The 24,478-nt window shown below is 47.9% G+C and overlaps 1 protein-coding gene across 11 annotated transcripts in view; it reads right to left on the reverse strand.

Moving 5' to 3' along the window:
- Positions 1-24,478, reverse strand: part of LOC104139042 (mucosa-associated lymphoid tissue lymphoma translocation protein 1-like) — a 142,494-nt gene that overhangs the window by 113,736 nt on the left and 4,280 nt on the right. For 5 of the 11 annotated variants that reach the window (XM_068958583.1, XM_068958574.1, XM_068958575.1 and 2 more), the window contains 8 exons: positions 24,207-24,327; positions 21,342-21,368; positions 20,113-20,316; positions 13,932-14,109; positions 7,967-8,041; positions 7,153-7,280; positions 6,499-6,630; positions 5,791-5,942 (listed from right to left, as the gene is read on the reverse strand). In XM_068958583.1, the coding sequence (XP_068814684.1) occupies positions 5,791-5,942; positions 6,499-6,630; positions 7,153-7,280; positions 7,967-8,041; positions 13,932-14,109; positions 20,113-20,316; positions 21,342-21,368; positions 24,207-24,327 (1,017 nt within the window). The remainder of the gene's footprint in view (positions 1-5,790; positions 5,943-6,498; positions 6,631-7,152; positions 7,281-7,966; positions 8,042-13,931; positions 14,110-20,112; positions 20,317-21,341; positions 21,369-24,206; positions 24,328-24,478) is intronic. The other 6 variants (XM_068958577.1, XM_068958576.1, XM_068958582.1 and 3 more) reach the window with 3 other exon arrangements.

Genomic DNA, 24,478 nt, shown 5'->3' on the forward strand with positions numbered 1-24,478 from the left:
CTCAGCAAGAGCAAGGGGAGCCAGAGAGGATTTCACCCAAATCTTGGAGCTCTTGTTTATATCCTCAGCACAGTTTTCTGCCCTGCTTTCATTTCTCCAATCAGTATGGACCCGAGACAGAACTGTTACCCCAGTCATTCCCCATTCTGTGTGTACACTAGCGCTTACCCCTATCCACAGGTAGCACCTTGCATCTATCCATGCTGAATAACAGTTTTGCTCGCACCCTACATCTCCAGTTTATCAAAATCTTTCTGAAACCTAATCCTGTCTTTTAGCACCTTGTGCTGCCAAGTGTTCCAGCATCTGCACGTTTAATAAGAGAATGCTATAGCGCATTACTGAGGTCATTTATGAAAATACAAAACAGTATCACAAGCCCTGGTCTTTCAGGAAAGAAACCAACATATTTTTATAATAATATTGCCATCTTCTGAACTTCCCACCAAGGTCCTGTCATACTCCTTCAGTCACAGTCTTGCTTGTGTATTAGTCTTGGAGGTCCTCCTGGCCATTTTTAATCCTTCTTCCACTAGCATTCAGATGTCTGAGATGCTTACTAGACCAGCTCACCAGTCTCTTTCTACTTTAATGTAAATATCCTCATTCCCCTCATTTTAGGCCCCTGCCCATGGCACCACTGCTTCTACATGCTGCAGGGTTTTGACATTTGTCCACCTTGATCCTAGCTTGAAGTCTTCCCCAGTAATCTAGCAAGCCACTTTGCAAATATACTCTATCTTCTTCCCACCACTTCCTGAATCAAAAGGACCTCACTGTGCAGAGAGGCATCTCCTCCTGCCCAACCCAGGTCCTTTCTGCCTTGCACTCCCATTCCCATGACCTTGTAACCCCTTTCCATAAACAGCTCCATGGGGCCCCATTAGGCCTTCCACGAGTTCAGCATGGGATCCTGGTTGGTTGGCAGAACAAACTTTGGCAGCCCTTAGGTGTCATTTGGGCTCCTGGGGACAGCACCTCTTGAGATGTCTCCTCCAGTCAACAGCAGGTCCCTCCATCTGCTATCACCCACAGCAAAGAGTCACCAATTATTGTCAATTTTGGGTCAACTGGAAAATAAAAAAAAAAAATCACCAAGTCCTTATGTCAATCCCTAATCCCAAGGGAGCAATTAAAGCCCTGAAATGTGTGAACAGCAAACTGCTATCAGCCAAGGGGTTTTTAATCTCGCAAGTACATGCACTCTGCTAAATTCCCAGCCTCAATAGTCTCCTGTTCCATTGACTACCACAATCTGATTACAGTGGATACAGGCAAGTATTTCCTTCTATTAGTATTTCCTTCATCATTTCTCGCTGTGTAGGAGTCAGGAAATGGAGAAAAGGATTATCTAAATTAATTTTTCTACTCCATTCATAATAGATGTTTCTATGGTAAAATCCCCATGGTGGGGATTTTAGTATTTTTTTAATGAAGATGATGTTCAGGAATTGGCAAGACCAGAGTTTTGGCTGGCCCAGAGTTTCAGGTATTGTGAACGAACTGGGGAAAAGGTGACTGGAGACGCCATTAGGTCAAACAGCTCCAGATCAAGTGACTTCACTTGAAAACAAGGGGTTTCAGGGGCAAAAGTTTAAAAAAAAAAAAAAGGGGGGCATTTAAATAGCACATAGCAAAAATGGAACAGTCTAACTCTCAGCATCATTCTTTTCTGCGTATTTCCTAAAATAGTCTCTCTCTCTGAAGACAGTCCTTGTCCAGTAAAAACGCAAAGCGGGCAAGGCACGAGATGGGAGAGAATGCTGCCACCGGATAATGAAAGAAAATCGATCCGTGCTACAAAAAATCATTGTAATTATCTCTGGCAATCCTATAGTGAGCCCAGACTCTCTGCTCAGGTCACTTTGATAGGTAAAATATGGCAAATTGTGGAAAAACTACTATTTCCTTGGCCAAATGGGTCTCTGACTTAATTCCCCAGGGACTAACCCACACACCTTGCATCATGCCTATGTTTTTCTGGCTTCAGCTTCCAGCTCTGAGGTCTTAGCAATGCAAGGGCAGCTCAGACATTCGTCCAGGCTCCCCTCAGCATCCCTGAGGAGGGTGGGCACAGCGAGGACACAGCCCACTTGCCCAGATCCCAAAAGCAGCCAGGTACCCTCCTGCAGACATCCTTGCATCTCTCTGTGGGTGGTCAAGGGTGCTTGGTCCCAAACACCAGTGTGGGTGGCCTCACTGCAGATGTCTAATGTGAGGCAGATGAATTGCACGCTAGTGCCAAGATCTGCTGTCATGTCAGCAAATACCGCTGGAGGTCAGTATGTGCTAGCTCTGCCACGGAGCCGGACGGGGGATCCTAGGGCCCTGGCTGTACTGGGGTCCCTTTTTGGTCTCCTCAGTCCCTCTTGCACCAGCTCTGGAAGAAGGAGCAAGTAGCTAGTCCCTCTTTTCCCCACAAGTGCTAATGTGGGGCAGATGCACACAAACACATGCACACAGACATAGACACACACAAACAATTTTCATGCATAGTTAGGGAGCTCACAAAGGAAATGATGCTCCGGCTTGGTACTGAGTAACGGGCAGGATCAGGATCCAAACCTCCTGCTGGATGCACTGCTCTGCATCAGTGACTACAAGATACTTAGGGTCAGCATCCTTCCAGGACCAACAAGGGCCGAAAAATCCACCACAGTCACGCTACAACTCAGCAAGGCAGCTACAGAAAATGAGGAACGTTGTTAGCAAAAAGGAGCAGCAAACAGAATTAAATTCTTAGCGGTGGCATGAAGACCACTGGAAAAGACCCTGCTGAGAGCATGGTGCCTTCCTGTTACAAGAGGCATGAGAAAGTGTACAAGGCAGTTGGTATGGCTGAACAGTGAAGCACATTAGGATATATTGTTACGTTAAGATACATTAGCACAGCATATTAAGAAAGCATTGTTCAAAAAGCCAGGACTGTTTCCAAGCAAAGAACATAGAAAGGATCAACTCCAGCAGATTAAATGCAAAGATTTAATCAGGCAAACTAAAAATCAGTCTGAGGAGTAACTAGCTAAAGGCATCAAACCTAGCATTCAATCCTTTTTCCAATGCATTAGGAGCAAGGAATGCGGCAGGCAGTCTGTGGGACACTGATGCATGCAAGGAGCGCTCAAAGAGCACAAGGCCTTTCCAGAAAGGCCAAATGGATTATTTGCATCAATAGAGAAGGGAATCTTCACGCTGAACCAGGGACTATTATAGCAAGTTACGTGAAAACCCAGAAACGGTAATTTCTGTTAAGAATTGCTAGGAAAGGGATAGAGAATAAACTTGAGAGTGCCATTACACCTCTGTGTAAATCCATGGCTACCCACACTTGAGGGTTCTTCTGGTCCCCCCTGTCCCAAGGATACAAGAGACCTGGAAAAGGTGCAGAGAAAGGTGACTAGGATGATCAAAGTTCTGCAAGAGATTTTGAACGAGGTATGACCAAGTAGGCTGAGACGCTACAGCCTGGAAAAGAGCAAGGTGAGCGGCATGTGATAGAGACACACGAAATCTTGAGCAGCAGGAAAAGATGGTGAGATGCCTCCTCCCATGCTGGACCAACTGCAGCCAGGCCACGGCTAGGCTGGCAAAGGCCTTTAAGTTCTCATCTCCTGAGATACCAAAGGAAATCACATGGCAACTCATCTCTGACCTCTGTGGAAGAGGGTTTTCAAGACTGGGTCATTTTGGCTGTGCTCTGCTGGGTTAAATGGACTCCAGGTTTGAAGCAAAATGGATCCACTCCTGTTGGTAGCAAAGAAGTTAAACCACAGTGACCAGAGCTTTCCGAGAGATCTGATCCACCCCCCAAGCCTAGAGAGTCCATGTCCCTCTCATGCTCAAAATATGATACGTGGCACTGGGGCACAAAAGCATGTGATCCCACTCCATCTCACAGCCCTGACTTCCAGGGAACTCCATGTTCCCCTGTGTAGGGTTATTGTACTCTGGTTTGCTTTGTGACCCAGCAAGACTTTTGTTTCAGTGACCTCCTTTTTTCTGTGTTCACTTATGGCAGGGGCTGCACCTTGGGGTCTTGGTTCTTGACCCAGAACTTTTTCTTTGGTGGCACAGACAAAAATCACAAGAGATCACAGTGTAGATCTCTTCCTTCAGGAAACACAGAGCTTCATCAGGCCTGCTGCTAACTCTGCTGCTTTGAATGGAAGAGCTTTTATGGAATTACTCCCATCCTTCAGACAGTCCCCCTAGAGCCCTGACCTCATGGTACCATGATAACCATAACGTGAGGCACCACTTTCTGCATGTAAGGCTGCCTGCAGACACGTGTGTGCTGGTCTCACGTGTGAGACAAGATGATCTGTCGAGAACATCCAAAAAAGGGACTGCACCAAAGATGTGAATTAACCAAACTGGCCAAGAGCACATTGTGTTTTGGGACTGAACTGCAGCTGGCAAAGCATCAAGAACCTCTGAAGACTTCCGCATCTGCCTCTTTCTGAGATGCCCTCAGAAGAGAGGGCAGCAAGAAAGGGAAAAGGAATTTCCTACTACAAGAGGGAATTAGTTATTTCTCATCTAGCCTCGTGACTGTCTTTCTCTGCTTGAGACTGCAGCCTGTAAAGCGCTGCTGCATTATTAACTTGCTGCTATTTAGCAGAGCTATTTTTATCAGTGCACATAGCAAAGCACATACAAAAGTGCAAGAGACGCCATTGCCTCCTGTACTGTGCTTCCCTGGGGCGCTGGAGTCTCCCAAGCTAAAAATAAAAATAAATAAAAAAAATAAAATAGCAAGGATGGGTCTGTTGCCTACAGGAGATATAAGGATTACTGGGTAGATCGTAGCAAAATAAGGAACACTGTGATAAGACTGCTGGCTACACTCAAAGACAGAAACCAGCAATGCTCCCGGGGATGCAACCTGGGATAGAGCTGGGAACACAAGTGATACTGCTGGGCAAACCAGGGAGGGCAGCCATACTCTTTGGCACATCATATTATTTCTAGGGATGCCAGGAAATCCCAAGAAAGAATAAAAATGAAATATTTCTGTCAAGAGTCAAAGTGAGGACAAAAGCACCCTGAGCTATGGCACAGGATACAAAAATGAACTTGTTGTACTGAAGTCTTGGGAGGAGGAGGCCAAGACTGAACACAAGTGCTCATAGAGCCTGCAGTTGTTGAAGGGAGAGCTCAGATTAATGGGGATGTCTTTCTTCATGCCATCAACCCCTATAGGCACTCTGTCTGAAGTGTGGAGGAAAGAGGAGTCCAGATCTGGTACTGGGCTGGAGGGAGCAAGAGCACAGTGATCTCTAGTGCAGGTAGAGCAGGCACATGAGTGTGCATGAGGACTGTCACACAACGGGACATCGCTTCCCTTTTCTTTTCCTCCAGACATTGCACAGGGCTGGTGCCACAGCTCCTGTTGGGATCCTCTCATTGAGGAAGGAGCAACCCGGCCTGGTAGAACTCTCACTTTTGAAGAGGAGAGCTAGGCCAGACACACCAGCAATGAGCCTAGCAAGTGATAAATAAGTGTACGAGTTCCTCTTTTAGCTCAGCGCCTGCCTTTCCACATGGGTTCAGCCTTTCCCAGTTCTCAGGGCTCCTCTGCCTATGTAATGCATGCCACATCTCCCATTCTACACCCATTGGCCTTTTCTTCCCTTCTCCAGGATACATCCTCCTCCAGACTCACCCTGCAGCACACACCCCACCTCCCTGTTGGACTGGCCATAAACCCTCTGCCTCGTCTGCCCCAGGGAAAGGAGTCAAAGAGAAAATGAGGGAAAGGGGACCAGCTCCTCCCTGCGAAGGACTCACGGTTGGCCAGCACAGCAGGAGGCGGACATCAGCGATGTGGGCCGGCAGTGCCTGCAGCTTGGCGCACACATATATCACATTGGAGAACACCTGGTGGAAGCGGAGCTCTACCCGTGCCCCGCACGGGAACGTCACTATTTCGCTAAGCAGCTCTGGAAGAGAAAGTCAAGCAGGATGAGCGCCAAATGCAGTGCTGAGCTGCTCGAGGCCTCTCACCATCAGCCCCGGCTGCTCCTCACAGGCCAATGTTGTGCAACCTCTTCCCAAATAGCTGTGAGACCTCTCCCACCTGCCAGCGCTCAGGGAGGCTGCGTGTGTGCAGCAGCCCAGCTGCCGTGGCACCTGGCCTCCATCTCGAAGCAAAGCACTCCTCTGCTGCCCTCACGTTACTGCCGTACCACTGCCTCGCCTGGCTGTGCTGGGACCCTCAACCAGAGGCAAAGCAAGGAAGAGAACGGGGTTTTTCCCTACACATCACAGAGCGCTCATCCAGCAGCCAGCACCGTGAGGCAGTCTCACACTTGGTACCTTCTCACCTTTCCCCCTCCCCAGCCTCGGTACTCCCTCCTCATCCTCAGCACTGGGGGACACAGAGGGTCCCTGGTCCTCCCAGCCCCACTGTGCTCTTTTGGTATGTCACTTTTGAATTTGTCCCTCTGTGCTCCTCCTTCCTTGCCTGTCAGCTCTCCCCATTACCTGCATGCTTACCATAGCTGCGTCCCCAGCGCGCTGCAGCTGCTCCTGAGGGGCAGACAGGGTCTGTCAGGGCCCGGGCTTCCTTCAGAGTGTGCTTGATCTCCATCACCTGTTTCCCAGTGACCAAAGGATCCCGGCCAATATCTGAGAGAGAAATTTTAGAGGCACTAAGGGCACTGCAGCACCCAGAGGCATCCAGGTCCCTAATTTTCTCTTCCTGACTTTCAGACCTTATATGAACATCCTGGCAGTGTTGCTACTAAAAGCTCTCACAAGGCATGTCCTGCCGTGCTTCTATGAGCTTCTGGCCTGGCTGGACTCTCCTTGCTTGTGCTGAATGAGCCAGGCTCACCTACGATGCAGAGTGCCTAAGGAACGGATAACCTTAATAATGATTTAGACAAAGGCCTTCCTCTACTTTAACAATCTTACTGCATCTGCTCTGTGACTTCTGCTCTCCCTCTTTGACTACCAAGCCCCCCTGCCTTCCAGATCACAAACACGTGCATTTTCTATTTTTTAGGACTGGGGAGCGTGGGTGCTGATCTTCATTCTCACCCTCGCTGGGATGCAGAGATGCTGAGCACTCATCACACTTTCTGCTGGTATCTCCTCTCTCCACCAGTACTGAAATAAGTGGTTTCTAGCTTAAAAGCACTCCTTTACCTTCTAGCACATCCTCCAACATGTGTGTAACTTTTTTCTCCTGCAGAATATGTTTCTTCAGATATTTCATGAAGATCCCAGAGCTGAATTCTCCGTCCTGCAACTCATAGGCTTCTGCATCTTCACTTCTGCAAAGGTAATGACTTGTCCTCACCTTTCTGCGACTGGCATGAAGCCCTGGGGTACGTCAGGGCTTGCTGACATCCAGTCTATGTTGGCCAAGTCTAGCTTTGGTTAGCTCCTCATGTAACTGCACAAGTGCTTGAAACTAGCCTCAGAGGGGGTGGGAGGGGCTTGGGGGGGGAACAAGCAGAAGGGAACAGATGAGAGAGGAGAGCACAACCTCTTTTGCCAGCCCTGGTGGGTGACAGCAGCTCAAAAGCTTGTGAAACTAGCATTAGAGCAGTAAGCAACGCTCCTCCCCCTCTTGGGAAGCTTCAGCTAACCTACTCGTGGCACACGTGCTTTGGGAATCAGGCTCAGGCCTAGAAGGACAGATGACAGGAGCTGATACCACCTTCACATATAACTTCGGACTGATGAGCTGCGTGCCTGGCTTTACAGTCCCACAGTTCAGGAGAGGCATATACTGTGTTATGGGGAAAGACTCCATTCACAACACCCTGGAAAAGGGGTCAGACTGAACGGTGGGTCAACTCCAGCTGAAAAGGCCCTCTCAAGCCTCCAAAGCCATCAAGGATGAAGGGATGTTAGGGGACAGAGCTATGCCAGCTCCTGCCACCATAGGCAGGTACCTGCTTTGGGCTGTGCTGGAGTCCTTTGTCATGGCGCGGGCATGGCAAAGCATACTTACGTGGCATAGCCATAAACAGTATTGCCCCAAGGCTCCAGTGGCTGCACCTGTGACAGGGGACACTCTGGGTTGTACCTGGAAGAGGAGATGAAGGTTCGAGTTAGTGCTGAGGCCATCGATCAGTGCGTGCACGGCCCTGTGCCTGAAGGGGACAGAGCCAGAGTGCTCGACAAAATCTGCCTCCTACGGGTAGCAGCAGGATCACCCCTCACGTCAAGTGTAACCACTCCTTTTATTTGGACAGCAGCAGAGACAGCAGCAGCTAGGAGTCCTATGAAGAACCCAAACCACAGGACAACGAGTGAATAGGGCCAACTCTGGCCTATCTGTGCTGGTGAACTGCAAGCCTGTGCCCTGTCCTGCAAGCAGGCCTAGAGCTGCAGGTACAACTGCATCTTCCCAGGGTTAGTTTTTCCACAGATTCAGACAGCAGCACAGTACGGAGCATGTACAGGTTCACCTATTTCCAAGAGCAGTTAGATCTGTCTGGGGTGACTGGTTTCCACCAAAAAAGTTGTCATGCTAGCACTCAAGGGTAAGCCTTGCCCAGGAGCTTGTCTGACTGGAGTCAGATTGGACAGCACAGGGACCGGTTTGTTCCAGGGTTGGAGGTTTACATCAGTGGTTTGGAGCTGCTCCCAAACACACAGGGACAAGAGCTGAGAACAGAGGCGGTGTTATTCAGTCCCAGGGTAGTTTGCCAGGGTTGAAGTTGGCAAAGCTGAGGAGAACAGAAGGGACTGTTATATAGTCAGCAGCCAGCAAGTCACCTACTGCTAGTGGTGAAGTCTGGAGTTGCTGTTGAATGGTAATATTCATCTGGCTTGTATAAATTTTCTGAAGAGGCTCAGAAGAGAAATGTGGGAAAAGAGATGCTTCTAAATATGAACATTGAACGGGGAGATTTATCTACCCCCAGCTTCTCCTAAACAAACGGGGGTAGCTAGGATTCCAGGCCTGAAGAGACAAGACATCAGATCCCCAAATAAGCAGAGGTCCTTGCTGCCCCCATGGTGGGTGCTTCTCATCCAAGGTTGCACGGACGCAAGTTAGTGCAAGCCTTTCACGACTGTACCAACAAGCACACATTGCTATGGCTGCATATGTTCAGCAGTGGCATTTTCAGACCGTGACCGAGCAAGTGAGAGGCCTGACAACTGCTCACTCCTGCACCAGCCCCCGTTAAAGTCTCATTTATACAGCACATTTCTTGCAACCGAGTTGTAGTGAATGCAATCCTGAGCTGCATTCCGGATAGGAGATGGTGTCTTCCTTCCTTCCTAAGTGGCATGTACTAGAAACCCTCATAAATCAGTGCCTGGGCAGACAGTGTGCTGAGATTCCTGGAAGAGGCAATTGCATCCACCCAAAATTAGCATTGGTCTACACGTAAATGTACTAGGTTACACACAGACTTCACGTTCCTGGTTCCTCCTGCACTGACACTGAACATCTGTTACCATTTGGCTGAGGAGGATGTATTTCTTGTCATTTCTGATGGCGACACTTGGGGTGAAGAGATACTCCAAGTTAGATCCTTCTTTGTCAGCACACATGCAGCTCCTCCTAATTCAAGTGGGGCTGAGCAAACAGTCAAAGACTGCAACTGTCTGCAATTCTCAACATCAGTCTCATCAAAAGAGCATTGGGAAAATGAGCGCTGGCTGTTTCTGGCACAACTATGAAATTCAGATGCTTTGCTGAGCTGAAACACTGACTTCTGTTGCTCAAGAAAAATAAACCCAGGAGAGAGCCTTCTACAGCAATCCATCGTGAGCCCAGGGATAACACTTACTGCACTGAAGTGCTGTGCTTGCTGTGAGAAAGGGTAGGAAAGAAGCGTCAGATTGGTGAGGAAAAGAGAAAAACAGCCACGTAACCACATCGAAATGTCAGAGCAGATCTCACATCACATCCTTCTCCCAAAGTGCCTAAAGAATTCACTGAGCACATAAACTACTAGCGATGCCAAGAAAGGAAACACCAATCCAAAAGCTATTTCATATATCGTTGTCATTTGTGTTAGAAATCCCACTGCAGCCTTCACACAGCAAAGCTACACGTTGCTGTGCTAAATTTAGGCAGTGCATTTGACATCTGGGTGAATTCCTGGCCTAACCTCTGCCCCCAGATCTGGCACGGGCTGCAGTGCTGATCCAGCAGCTCCGTTCAGCAAAGGCTATCTCAGAATTACAGAATCACAGAATTATAGAATGGTTGAGGTTGGAAGGAACCTTTAGAGATCATCTAGTTCAACCCCCCTGCTCTTGCAGGGTCACCCAGAGCATGTCGCCCAGGACCCTTTCCAGATAGCTTTTGAATATCTCAAAGGATGGAGATGCAACAACCTCTCTGGGCAACCTGTGCCAGTGCTCCAGCCACCCTCACGGTAAAAAAGTTTCTCTTATGTTCAAACAGAACTTCCTGTGTTTCAGTTCGTGGCTGTTGCTTCTCATCCTACCGCTGGGCACAACCGAAAAGACTCTGGCCCCATCCTCTTTACATTTTCCCTTCAGACATTTGTATGCATTGATAAGATCCCCCTTCAGTCTTCTCTTCTCCAGGCTGAACAGTCCCTGCTTTCTCAGCCTTTCCTCAGAGGAGAGATGCTCCGGTCCCTTAATCATCTTAGTGGCCCTTTGCTGGGATCACCCCAGTATCTCCATATCTCTCTTGTATTGGGGAGCCCAGAATTGGACACAGTCCTCCAGGTGAGGCCTCACCAGGGCTGAGGAGAGGGGCAGGATCACCTCCCTCCACCAGCTGGCAATGCTCTTTCTCATGCAGCCCAGGATACACCATTGGCCTTCTTGGCCACAAGGGCACATTGCTGGCTCATGCTTACCTTGTCCACCAGCACTCCCAGGTCCTTCTCTGCAGAGCTGCTTTCCAGCAGGTCAACCCCCAGTCCCCAGCTTGTCCTGGTGCATGGGGTTATTCCTCCTCCCTCCTTTATTGAACTTCATGAGATTCCTCTCTGCCCATCTCTCGAGCCTGTCCAGGTCCCTCTGAATGGCAGCACAGTCTTCTGGTGTGTCAGCCACACCTCCCACTTTTGTATCATCAGCAAACTCTGTCCCATTATCCATGTCATCGATGAATAAGCTGAACAGGATTGGACCCAGAATTGACCCATGGGGTACACTGCTTGTTATTGGCCGCCAGCTAGACTTGCCTCCAGCTAGACCTTGCGCCAATGATCATAAACGAGCTCTCCCGTTCAGCCAGTTCTCAATCCACCTAAGGGTGTGCTCACCTAGCCTGTACTTCCTGAGCTTGCCTGTGAGGATGTTACGGGAGACAGTGTCAAAAGCCTGGTAGTCCAGGTAGACAACGTCTACTGCTCTGCCCTCATCTACCCAGCCAGTCAATTCTATCATAGAAGGCTATCAGGTTGGTTAAGTATGATTTCCCTTCGGTGAATCCATGCTGACTACACCCAATCACCCTCTTGTCCTTCCTGTGCTTGGAAATGGTGTCCAGCATTAGTTGCTCCATCACCTTTCCAGGGACCGAGGTGAGCCTGACTGGCCTGTAGTTCCCTGGGTCCTCCTTCTTGCCCTTTTTGAAGACTGGAGTGACACTGGCTTTCTTCTGGTCCTCAGTCACCTCTCCTGATCGCCATGATCTTTCTAAGATGACTGAGAGTGGCTTTGCAATGACATCAATCAGCTCCCTCAGCACTCGTGGGTGTATCCCATCAGGCCCCATGGACTCATGTATGTCCAGTTTGCTTAAGTGACCCCTAACCTGATCCTCCTCCACCAAAGGAAAGTCTTCTTTTCTCCAGACCTTCTCCTTGGGAATTCCTGAAAGCTGATCTTACCAGTAAAGACTGAGGCAAAGAAAGCATTCATTACCTCTGTCTTTTGTATCCTTTGTCACCAGGACCCCTGCCCCATTCAGCAGTGGGCTCGCGTTTCCCCTACTCTTTCGTTACCGACATATTTATGAAAGCTCTTCTTGTTGCCCTTGACAACCCTCACCAGATTCAATTCTAGATGGGTCCTGGCCTTCCTAGCCTCATCCCTGCACACTCGGATAAAGTCCCTATATTCCTCCCAGGTTATCGGTCCCTGCTTTCACCTTCTGTATACTTCCTTCTTCTGTTTGAGTTTTGCCAGGAGCACCTCGTTCAACCGTGCAGGTCTCCTGCTCCCTTTGCTCAACTGCTTGCTCACTGGGATGGACTGTCCTTGAGCTTAGAGGAGGTGATCCTTGAATATCAACCAGCTTTCTTGGACCCCTCTTCTTTCTAGGACCCTATCCCATGTGATTCTTCCAAGCAGGAAGTCTGCTTCATCTGTGGACCAGGGGAACGCTAGTGTATCCCTACTGGTGTGTCCTCTAGAGCCACGTGCTCCTGCTTATCTGCAAGCAGTCCCCTGCCTGGCATCACACTGGGAAGAGCAGCTAGGTGCTGCCACATGTGCCGGGACGGCAGATAGGTACTCAGCGGTGCAGAGATGTAACATGCTCTGCTCTCTCTGTGGGGCATGCAGTGTGCTAAGGGCAGAGGGGAACAAGAGGGAGGACCAGAAAACTGGAGATGCTTCACTGCGGGGCATTCAGGGAAAGTACCAAGGGACAGAAACTTCCAGCAAAATTGGCAACTTAGAGCTGTGAAAGGCAGGATAAGTGCCGGCTTGTAAACCTACCTGAAACAACTATTCCAAGCTCTGTTACTGCATCTAAAAAGGCAACAAAGATTTAACATCTTTCCAGGGGCTGGTGGCTCTTTCAGGGCAGAAAACTAAGATGCCTGCAGTATCAACATCTCCGTTATCCAATGACTTCCCAGCTCGCAGTCCAGGACCACAGGAAGAAAAGGGAGACTTTACTACCTTTGCCCTCCAGGTCTTTTCTGTCCTGTAAGTCTGCCGCAGGAGCCCCAAATAAATGAAACGATGATAGCTTTTACTCGGTAAGTCTAACTCTACTGAAAATGGGCAAATAGTAATTTTCTGCAGCCCAAAAATCAGCCAAGGCAAGATGCGTTTTCCACAGAGAGAGGGAAAAAGCTGTTCTCCGACCTCAGCATCAGCTTCAGTCCCACTTCAAGGCATAAAGACTTTGGACGTCTTAAAGGAAATGGCCAGTAAAACCAGTAGCACAGTTTAAAATATTTTCCCCATCACGTTCCCCAACGTTTCCTGTGTTGCTCTTTTCACTGAGACATTAACAAAAACACAGCCAAGAGAAAAGAGATGAGCTAAGCAGTCTGGCCTAAGCATGCAAGGCAACACGTAGAGTGAAAGCACAAGGTCAGTGAGCAAGTAAGCACAGCAGGCCAGCTGGCACGTCAACCATACAAGACCTGCAGAGGAGCAGGAAAGGGCTGGACTTGCACGGCAGGCCTCAGTGGCCTTCCTGCAGTAGCAGGGCCAAACGGCGTGAAGGGATGTTGTTACAGCCTGCCAGGCTGGGTGCAGGGGGAATCACTTGGAGATGAAGCAGAGAATGGGGCCACTGTGATGGGACTCCTACATAAAAAGACAAATCTGTACTGTCTTTGCACTTAGTTTCAGTAAACACTTCATGCTAGGGCAGAGCTAGCCTTGCACAGACTTGAGACGACCATCAGGACTTGGTCTAATAGCCTTAAGCCTGTCAGGCTTCCTCATCACGGAAAATCAAGGAAAGGCCTCCAGCCCCTTCTCTCCAGCAGATCTCAGGCACGATCTGATGCTTACAAGGCTGAATCTAATGTGTGACTGACAGGGCTGCCCAGGAGAACCTGCAAAATCCAACAGTCTTGGAGATTTTATGACACAGTCTAATAACCTGCGAGAAAGGCCTCGGCTCAGCAGAGGGACAGAGGACATGCCCCCGGCAATCCACAGCAACATCTCTGAACGGTAGGTAACATTGCTTAACAGGGGCTGAGGCTGGCAGCTGCTTTCCTGACCCCTCCAAATGCCACGTTCTGCCCTTCCTGGGAGAGGAAAGGGGAAAAGCACCCTACCATTTCCTGCAGGTGTCCAGAAGAATGAGATTCAGGGCTGTCTGCCGCTGCTGCATCTTCTGGAGGATCCTCTGCACGCTGATGCAGTTCTCAGGGGCATAAGGCTGTGGGGCATCAATGGGGACCATGTAGTTCCTTCCCAAATGCTCGTAACCATGCCCGGCATAGTAAAATATAGCTGGGAACGTGAAGAGGAGAAGGTGAGTCACAATGCAAACCTGCAGGCCTGTAACTAGCTCCCCATGACCATGTGCCATATCCCACTTTGAAGTGACACTGGCACAGGATAGACCCAGATCAGTAGCACCTTTAGGCAGGAAACTGGAACTGAATTGACCTCACAGTTTTGACTTTCTTTGAATCTGCTCCTTTCAGCAGACTTGAGAGATGCCCTGAGAAGCTCTACTGTACTTGTGCTTTCCAGCACTGTTCTTCAGGAGATCCCAGTGTCACTGGGTTTAGATATTTGCTGAACAGTAACCACCTGTGCTGCAACATCCAGGCTCTGTATCTGAAAGGCTGAGTTCCATTTTTGTACAAAGTTTCGGTTAAAAAAAAAAGCTTGGCTCTTAGCAAGAAGGAGATAACAGACAAAAAAGTATTTTACCCTGATCAAAAATATATTAACAATATTTTAAATGCAAAGCTCCACAGCTTCTTGGTTTTGGGGCAGAGACTGGCAATGCATCAGGTGATGGAAAACACCCTTCAGCTTTCAAAAATCTGCCTATATTTATATATTTAAGAACTAGTGAAAAAAGAGATAGATAGAGACCTGAACACATGCACCACATGTTTCAGCGATCTCAAACCAGCTACCAGCCCTGTAAGGTGGGAGAGGGGTCAGACTCTTAGAGGTGTTGGTGGGAAGGGACCTCTGGAGTCCAACATTCAGCAAGGATTTTGGTTTGGAATTTTACTCTTAAGCACGGAAAACCATAACAAAAGTTTCTGCCTTCACAAGAGAAGGCAATACGGGAACCTCCAGCTTGGAAAGCCCAGCATCGAGGAGGCCAAAGGTAATGCTTCTCTCCGACTCCCATTTAGCTCCCTGCATATGCATTTGCAGAAGGGCTTTCCTTACATGTAGGGATCCTCATGTGAGCTGTAGCCTTCCAAAAGGAAGCTGCACAGTGACTTTCTAGCCCTTCCCAGCACTGATACAACTGTTAGTGGGACTTTGCCCAAAGACAGCTCAGGGAACTGAAAGGGGCTGAAAACTGCTCTATAAGATGACGCAAACAGTTGCGTTGCTGCAATTATGGGACAGTGGAGAACTAGAGTTCAGAAATGGGAACAAGCAACTAAGAGGCAAAAGCAGGGGAACTTCTTAAGTCAGATCTGCTGCCACAGCCCTTGCTTCATTGAATAACTGCCTCCTCTATTTTTCCCCGCACTGTTCCTGCCCCTGTAGTTTTCAGGGCACCCATTTTGATCTCTCATGCTGGAAGAGATGTAGCGAATGAAGCAGAAACTGAAGGACTGAAAGCATGACCTCACAGTAGAGACAACCTAAAATCATCTTTGGTTTCTATTCTCAGGGGGTGAAAGTCACTCAAACAGCTGTTTTCACAGGTGCCTGAAAGGTTTGGGTTCCTCTTCTTGTGGATCCCCAGCCAGAAACAGTGGGCTCTGACTTGCAGAAGTTCTAAACTTTCATAACTTGCAAATCAAAGCCACAAAACCCTGCTTTGATAAAAGAATATCAAATGGGAAGCATTCTGAAAAAATCAGATGCAAGCATTTCAGATTTGGCCTCTGAAGCAGTAAAGCACTTCTGGCTCTCATCTCTCTGGCTGTTTTCTGTACGTAAAATGAAGACGATGAGATCCTTTACTGGACCAAGGCACTGTTAAGATAGCATCACTGACCCTTGGAAAGAACTAAAACATTACAGAAAAGCCCAGAAAGAATGGCTAAATCACTAGTCATTGCAGGGTTTCCATGATGAAAGTCAATCACATGCGGGGATCATCTCTACATGAGAAGAATAAAATAACATATAAAAGAAAGAAATATTAAATAATAAAATAACACAGTGAGTGGCCAAATGCCACCTGCCCTGAGTGCAGCATGGTCCTTGCCTACAAAAATACAATGCAAATTGTATTTGCAACAGACAGCATCTAAACACAGAGCTACAGAAGGGCTCAGGTTAAGACGGCACAAACAGCTCAATATAGCACTTTCTGACTTCTGGGAGCCCGTTTTGCAACCTGAGTACACCACTGAGTGCTCCCTGCACTATATAAAACACAAGACAAAAACGACTCTAGTTCCGTTCAAAAGACAGGAAACACCAGGATTCACGTGGGTTGAGCAGCTTTGCTGGAAACCTGTTCTAAACATAATCTCTCACTTTAAACAGGCACCTCAACATTTTGAGTGGAAGATTTTTTTTTTTTTAATTCTCAGTTAAATTTCACTGTCTTCCCACATTTTGTGAGTTAAAACTGCTGACCCAAGAGTAGCTTCCAAGTACCAAAATATAAAGGGGAAGTTCCAGGCACTGGTTATAACACAGGAAATGTCAGCATACAGTTTAAATAACATATGACGGTATATTCCTAGTATTTCTCTTGCAACTTTTTCTCTATTGCATTTCCGATATTATTTTTTGACTTGGGACTTTTTAGGATGGTTGAAATAACATCTAGGGAGAGTCCCTGCTTGCCTGAGGGTTACATATTCGGGGGCGTTTGGGGCCTTCAAAGTCCACTGCAGCTCTTCTAAGAGGAGATCCGGAGGGAAAGTAGGGTGACAGGTAAGCCACCATCTCTGGAAGGTGAATTAAAAAAGCCTTTAGCTAGCTAGATCACTTCGAACGTGCAGTCATACAACACCCCTGGTTTGTTTCATTCCTGAAAAGGAAGCCTGGGTTGGCTCAGGTCCTGAAAAATCTCAGATGAGGTTCAATAATAAAATGTGCGAAGTCCTGCATCGGGCAGATAACCCCAGGCATCATTTTGGCTGGGGAGCTACTGCTTGAGCAGCAGCCCTGGAGACAAGCACCCGGGATCATGGCTGCCACCACGCTGAAGGTGAGTCAGCACTGGGGCTCTAATAGGGTTAAGGCAAAACACACACAGGCTCCAGTAGGAGATGCAGGATCAGCAGGGCGAAGGAAGCTGTTGCACCATCTCCTTGGCCCTGGAGAGGCCCCGCTTGGATCCTGCGTTGTCTTAGGGCCATCAATTCAAGAGGGTGATGGAGAAACTAGAAAAAGGCCAGCAAAGGCTACTGAAACAGTGGGGCCCAGGGTTAGCCTGGTAAAGCAAAGGTAGGCTTCTGTTAGACCCTGGCTTCACAACTCCCGCAGGGGCTGTTACAGAGACAACAAAGCTCAACCCCTCTCAGCAGTGGCAATATAACATGGGGCAACGGGCACAGATTACACCTTGGGAGGATCAGGTTGGACAGGAGGCAGGGCTTATCCCTGCAGGGTGGTGCAGCCCTGGGACAGGCAAGCAGAGAAATGAGGGGCTTCATGCTTGGATGTCCTCAAGACCTGATAAAGACAGCCACAACCAACCTGATCTTGTGTTGATGATAGTCCTGCTTCCTGCTGTGAGTGGGATTTGGACTGCAAAGGTTCCTTCCCCTCTCCCCCTCCACATAAGACACACAGCTCAGTACGTACATACAAGGGAGGCCTGGCCAACCAGACAGCCCCTGCATTAGAAGGGGCGTAGGGCGGTCAGGTACTTCTTTTTCAGCTATTAGCAACATCCTGAAGCTAAATAAAAACCCTTGAAGCAGTAACAAGTATCCTGCTTCAACATTAACCCAAGTAGCTACATTTTCTCTTCTGATCTGTACCGGGGAGAAAGATGCATGAATGCACTAACATTTCTGCTGTTGCTGTTAAACTTCAAAAGACAGTCAGCATCGCCCCCAGGGCATGCAGATAGGTGTGTCCGTCTTACACCAGGATCTCCCACTTCAGCCTTGTGAAAGTCTTTCACGAGTTAGCCCCTTCCTCCTAGCTCTCTGCTCAGCTCCATGTGACTACACAAAGTTCTCGTGACTTCAGCTTTGATGGTTGCAACACGGGTGATGGCACTGCAGGGTTCCCCAAGCAATAAAAAACAGGTGCAGGCACTGGGATGGCTCTGTTTTATGCAGGTGGATGTCCAAGACACTTACGTGGATGTACAGGATAAGCATTCCTCTGTGCACATGAGCTTCATAGTTTTAATGGGTGACCTAGATTGTCACTGGAGCTGCTGTGTCACCATTACCTTCCTCTGCATCTGAGCTATCCAAATTCTCAATCTGTCAAGTGGTTCTAGGCCTTTATTCTGGAGCTGGTGCCTTGAAAAGCTGATATGCAGAGTTTAGAAGGAATTGTTGACCTTTTCTAAACACGCACGTCTATCAACACCACAAACTAATTTCAGTGACTTGCTTCTCACCAGTTTATTTTAATTTTATGCAAGATAAACATCTGAAGAAACACTGTGAAGATGCATCACAGCGAGAAGCACTGCAGTTCTGATCCAGAAACCCTGGGACAATCAGCAGACAGACTGACCCAAGTCCCCACTGTAAGTCTGGATGCCACCCAATTCTGACAAGAGTCTTCAACTTGATCACTGTCCTGAGCCTCGCCTGATGTTTGCTGTCTCAATACATCAGCAGGCCACTCAGCTTAGAAAGCTGTAAAGAAAAGCCACTATTCAAAGCAAGCTATGCCTGACAAATGCTCAGGGCTTATTAAGGTTCAGTACCTCAGCTGCTATTATTTTCCTTGCCAGTGCACAAAATCAATTTTGCCATGAAGAATCAATGGCCAAGAATGTAGAAAAGCACTGGAAGTTTAAAAAAGGCATGACAGCATGAAAGGTTTGTCATTTAAAGTCTTTTTTCTCTCCAATGCTTATGAAAATAAGGCAATCTCAGTGTAAAAAAAAAAAGTTGCTTGGTCACCATGTGCTATGGATACAGACTTGCTGGACAGGATCTGCAGCTCCTTATAGCCTGCTAGACCCATAGAAGAAGCACAACACCTCCCCAGGGGGAGCCCAGGAGAAGCAGAGGACTCTGGTGAGGGAGAGAGGAGGTAACGCCTGAGGTTGAAGGGGATTTCAGAGAGCAACCACAAAAGGAAGTTTGTAAGTGAAATCATAGGAAAAAGTTGTCATCAGATGATGCACTCAGTCCAAGCAGTGACAATCGTGTGCTCCCTTTCCACACCAGTTGAACCTCCTAGAGTGAGTCAGAGACTCCTGGAAGGAGGTAGCTTTGCTGTATTTCTTCATATTATAATTTCATTTGTGGCCTTGTCCATATCCTTTGCGCAACATCCAAACCTCACACTGATCACCATGCTGGAATTGGTCTGCACTTATGCCTTCTATCTGAATATCTTAGTATGTCACTCAGCCCAGAGGGCTGGGAAGAAAAGCATCATACAAAGCAAGCTGCGCCTCACACTCAGGTTTGGAAGAAGAAATCATCTGCCAGACATTGCTAGGGTATTTGTCACGTTCAGAGGACCTCACAGTCCCCAAAGTCCACCAACGACTCTAAACGCCTGCTTTAAGATCCACAAAATCTGTTCTTTAACTTTGTTTCTAAGGAATGCTTTCCACTGAAGACAGCGTGTGATAAGCTCAAAGCCCAGCAGCTCCAACCTAAGCCATCTACAGCTGGAAGTGGCTCTGCACTTCTACAAAAAGGCTGCTAGTACCTCAAATTAGACCACCAGGAAAGAGAGGCAAGGAAACTGTGGCCTGCTGCAACACTCAAAATGAGTTCCTACCCTCATGAAGGAACTCTGTGGGGTCACCACCATTGACTTTAAAAACAATTTCCTAGATTTTGTCTTTTAAGAAAAAAAATTAAAATACCTTCTCCCATGCGCTGGCTCCCCAAAGTCTGGAAACTGCAGCACAAGACCATGCTATTCGAGTTAAAAGCTAGCCATGTAATAGAGAAACACCCACTATGACTGCCTGTAATTTGGTCAAAACTGAGCAGCGTTTACCTGGGGCCTCCTGCCAAGCCTGATGCTCCCCTTTCCCACAAAGGGGAAGGTAAACTTCTTTCTCTTAATGTAAGAACTGTTATGAAAATTTATTTCCGAATCCCTGCTCCTCCCTTGCATCAACCACTGTTAAGCTTGCATTGGCTATTGCCTCCTTAGTGTAAGTGGATGCCTGGGCTGGCTTTGCCTTACCGTAGACCCCTTTCCCCAAGAGCTGCAGAAACCGACTGACCGCTGTCATCATCTCAGCCTTGTTCAGGTCCAGAAGAGAGACAACTTGGAACCCCAGTTGCTTTAGAAGAAGACTCAGTTCAAACACATCTGTGACAGGAGCCATCAGGTTTGGATGATGCTGGTAATGGTTGTTGCCCACTAAAAGTGCTATCTTGTCTGTAGCTAACAGAAACACCAAATGACAAAGCTGTAAGTGCTCAGCAGGGATCAAGGTATCACTTCACTCAGTTAGACTGAGGATACGTTAAATCTTTTCTTACATTTAGTCGAGATATATATTCCCTACACTGTCACAAGCCTGGAGTGTCTGTCCCAGGATACAGTATTTCAGTGAACAAATCTAGTTTTTAACCTGGTTTAAGCTCTGTTTGACTTGTTGTCCAGAGAGCTAGCAGCTCATAGACCAGCTCCACGTTATGCCAGTCTGCTTGGAAACAGAGCAAGGATTTGAGGGGCGGGAGGGCTGTCAGCAGACAAACCAAAAGGGAGAAAACATTTTCATTTCATTCTCAGGCATTTTGGGTCTTTTAACATTTTGACAAAACATAGTCTCACACAAACCATCATATTGAAAGCAAAACCTGAGAAATTTACTTGGAAAGCAAAAACCCAGCAGTGCAGGAGGATCTGCTGTACTGGAGTTATCCAGCACCTACCCTACTGTGTCCGAGTCTTGCATGCCAGCAGTGCCTTGGAAGGAGAAGCATTGAGCCAGACATAAGAGGTCCTTTCTCCCATAGGCATGAAGGACAGAAGTCCCAGGTTCTTGTTTCATTTTAGCCCACAGCTTCCACCGTGGGAAAGTCAGATATATGGCATTCAGCAGCCATGGGAAAAAAGTGCTTCAATTTGGTCCAAGGAGCTCTTTCAAAGGTGGCAAAAAGGTGTCCTGCGAACAAGACTTTGTAAAATCATTTGGCAGACAGAGTGAGATTGGGTTACTCATTAGGAATATTCTCACTCCACTTCCTGAGACCGACTGGTTCTTGGCAGGGGATGGGATTCATTCTATGCCTTGCAACTTAGATCCCAAAAGAATAGAGCCAGCAGAGCCCATGACAATGTGGGCATAAAGGCTCAAAATGGTCTCTGCAGGAAAAACACTGTGTGCTGTCCGCACATCCACCCTAGAGCTTGACCTCTGAATAGGGGAATAATCGCTCAGGAAAAGTACTCACAGTACTCACCAAAAAACTTTTCAGAACGACATGTACCTGGAAAAGAAAGAGGGAAACGATAAGCCCGTGCCCAGCACCTGGCTTTCCAATGCCAACTCTCACCACAGGTCTCAAACCTATCCCCATGGCTCCTGGCTATGCAAAGCCAGATCAAACAATGCAGCAGGGCCGCTGAGCGAGTGACACAGGCTGTTCCTCAGAAAAGTTTTTCACAACCCACTTACTCACCTTAAAGATACTAGTCTGATGATTTCAGAAGCCTGCCTGTACCAGCCCTCCGGAGGTACCTGAACTCACGTGTGGACAGCAAAGGGGGAACAGTGAATAGTCAAGGATGAAGACCAGGGCACGTTCAAGAGGAAGGCGCCTGTGTGTGAGCAGCTGGGAAGGCCAATGAAGCAAAGCTCACAGAAGGGGCAGGCTGGGGGAAGGAGGGCTGGTGTGGAAGAAACAGCGCTGCCCGTCAGAAAGTCTGTACTGCTTATATCAGCTCTGCCTGGGCTGCTGCCCTTCCCAAGATCACCTGTCTACTCCTTCATTGCAGGGAAAGCAAAGGAATCAGAAGAACTCAAGGAAGAAACTTGGTTAGCATAAGCTTCAAAACAAAGAACACTTCCCCATGAACGGTCAGCACTTAGGAAGCAGACTGTTTGCTTTAGATTCTGATAATATTTCCAGCACATTTCAACACCTTGGTTTGCCTTTCCCTGCCTTTTAGCAGTTCCGGCTCAGAAATGCCACCCCACACGAGTCATTTTCACAAGCTCCATAAGCTTCCCTGCCTGCATACAAGTGCAGTATGGTACTTCATTGGTGCCAGCACACCCAGCAGGCATCATTGCAGGAATCCCATCCCCTGAGCTCTCCCAGCACGCAGCCTCTTAAAGTTATCATTACCCTGACAGCTCCAGCTTTATTTAAAAAAAAAAAAAAAAAAAAAAAATCCAATCCAGCCCAGGAGAAAGCCCTGAAATCCTAAAGGCTCTAAATGAAGGGAGTAAGGGACAATTTTTAATTGCACAAATTTCATGGGTTCAGAAGACTTCTAGGACCTTAATACTCAGTGCTGACAGCACCTCTAACGCTCCAGGGATGCCTGGAAAGCCATCAGAACAAGCCCATTTGTCCTTTTCCGCTTCTGACAGAGCGGCCTGTTGCATGTCAAAACTACGCATTTTCAACCCAATATACTCTGATACTCCTTTCCCACTACCTGTCCATCCTGGATGCTGTTTTGCCAGCTGCAAGGAGTGAAGAAGAATGGAAAAAGCTTTCTAGTCATACAGGACCAATTTGCACTTTAGAGAGATTTTACAGCCAGCCTAAATGGCCAGGTAAGAAACTTATAGCATAGAAAAATCTCTAGATGGAGTAAAGAGCCAGTAATGTCATCCTGTGCCATTCCTGTCTCATGGCCTAGCAAAGGCACAGGGCCAAAGCAGCCGTCATACTGAAGGTGGAGTATGTACGAGACCCTGGAGAGCCATCTTCTCCCCAGAATCCCTCAGGTCATACAGCAAGCACAGAATCAGGTCCGGCCTACTAGCTGGAGCAGCCTTAACCTTACTGAAATAAACACTGTCCTTCCCAGCTCTGTGAATCTGACCACATAGTACTTTCTCTCAGTAAGACAGTAAATTAGTTTCAGCAAAGGACTCCACTACAATAGCTGTCACCTCAAATTAAATCAGCACCTCAGCAGGGCAAGAATACCTGAGTGAGCATCAGAGAGCAGTCTAATGCGGCAGGTTTTCTTTAAAAGCTGTGTTCAAATGCACACAACCAAAAACTGAAGCAGACGGCGAGCAAGAAGCCAAGTACCCAAGATTCAGCTATGTCTAGCTGCGTGTATGCTAATCTGCCTGCCTGGCAGCCTGACAGCTCCGACACAGGTCACCGATTCTCCTCTCTACTCCCAGACATCAGAAAGACGCTATCTGAATCCCATGTGCAGCTCCATGTCCCACAAGACACTTCACAAAATGCAAAAGCCTTTTCAACTTCAGTCATGCCAAAGGATACAGTGGCATCCCCATGGCCAAGCAGCTGTACAGACACGCAGGAAGATCACTGAGTTTTTTCTTTTACAGACCCCACTTCCCTCGCTAATTTTGAACTCTGTTATCAAGCAATTCCATTTATCACTGCTCTGGCCTGTCAGCAGGGACTAACAGACACCCACGTCCTCACTTGTGTAGCTCCACCAAGATCATCGCTTCAAATATATCCAAGGTGTGAAATTGTGCTTTGCAGACTGTTTCAGTGACAGCTGCCACAGGAGTGCCAGGACTCTCTAATTTCTCTGCAGAGCCCGACGTTGCCTCTTCACAAGTTGCTATGGCTACAAAGGGTTTCTAGGTTGAGCAGCAGCGAGCCTCTCCAATATCCAAGGCCCCCTACACACCACCTCTGCCTAGTGCCTCCCTCACCTTCCAGTGCTCAACACATTATTGCTCAGGGCCTGGCATGTAGCATTCACATAAACACACATGTGTTTTTCCAGACAGGAACTGAGGCAAAAAGTAAATAAGCCATTGTCTAATATGGCTATTTTTTTTTTAACGACATCCTAAAGAAAAGGCACTCAGAAGCATTTTGTGCTGTGCTGGGCTCTGCTGAGAAGCGGTATCTAAAACCAGTGGCCTTTTTTTTGTTACTAACAGTGTACGAGATGGGGGAAAGGTGTAAGCACAGAGCCACGTGTCCAACTAATCCCACAGCCCATAGCCCAACTTCCCTTGCACAGAGTAAGCCCCAGGATAACATCGTTACACTGGGCTCCTTGTTCACCAGCCTGGCCTTTCCAGGCAAGATTACTAAAATCTTTCCTGCCCTATAATCACTTTTCACGCTAAAAGATTATTTGGAACAAACCAGGTGTTGGTTGGCTCTGCTCACCCACGTGAATATCCACCGCGTTGGTCCAATGCTCTCCATGGCTATTGGAGGCGCAGCAAAGGTATGTGCCGGAGTCGCTGACCTTTGCATGGTTGATCTAGACAGATTGAAAGTTAAATCACGTTAGTTACGGTGAATGCTTGCGTCGCCCCGACAGTTTCTGCCAAATGCAACCCTGTTCCTGGAACTCAACGTCTCTTTTGCTGCTGATTGCTAAGACCCTGTTCCTTGCCTGAGAAAGCTCAGTC

Source organism: Struthio camelus, chromosome 12 (assembly GCF_040807025.1).
Source record: "Struthio camelus isolate bStrCam1 chromosome 12, bStrCam1.hap1, whole genome shotgun sequence".
Classification (NCBI taxonomy): domain Eukaryota; kingdom Metazoa; phylum Chordata; class Aves; order Struthioniformes; family Struthionidae; genus Struthio; species Struthio camelus.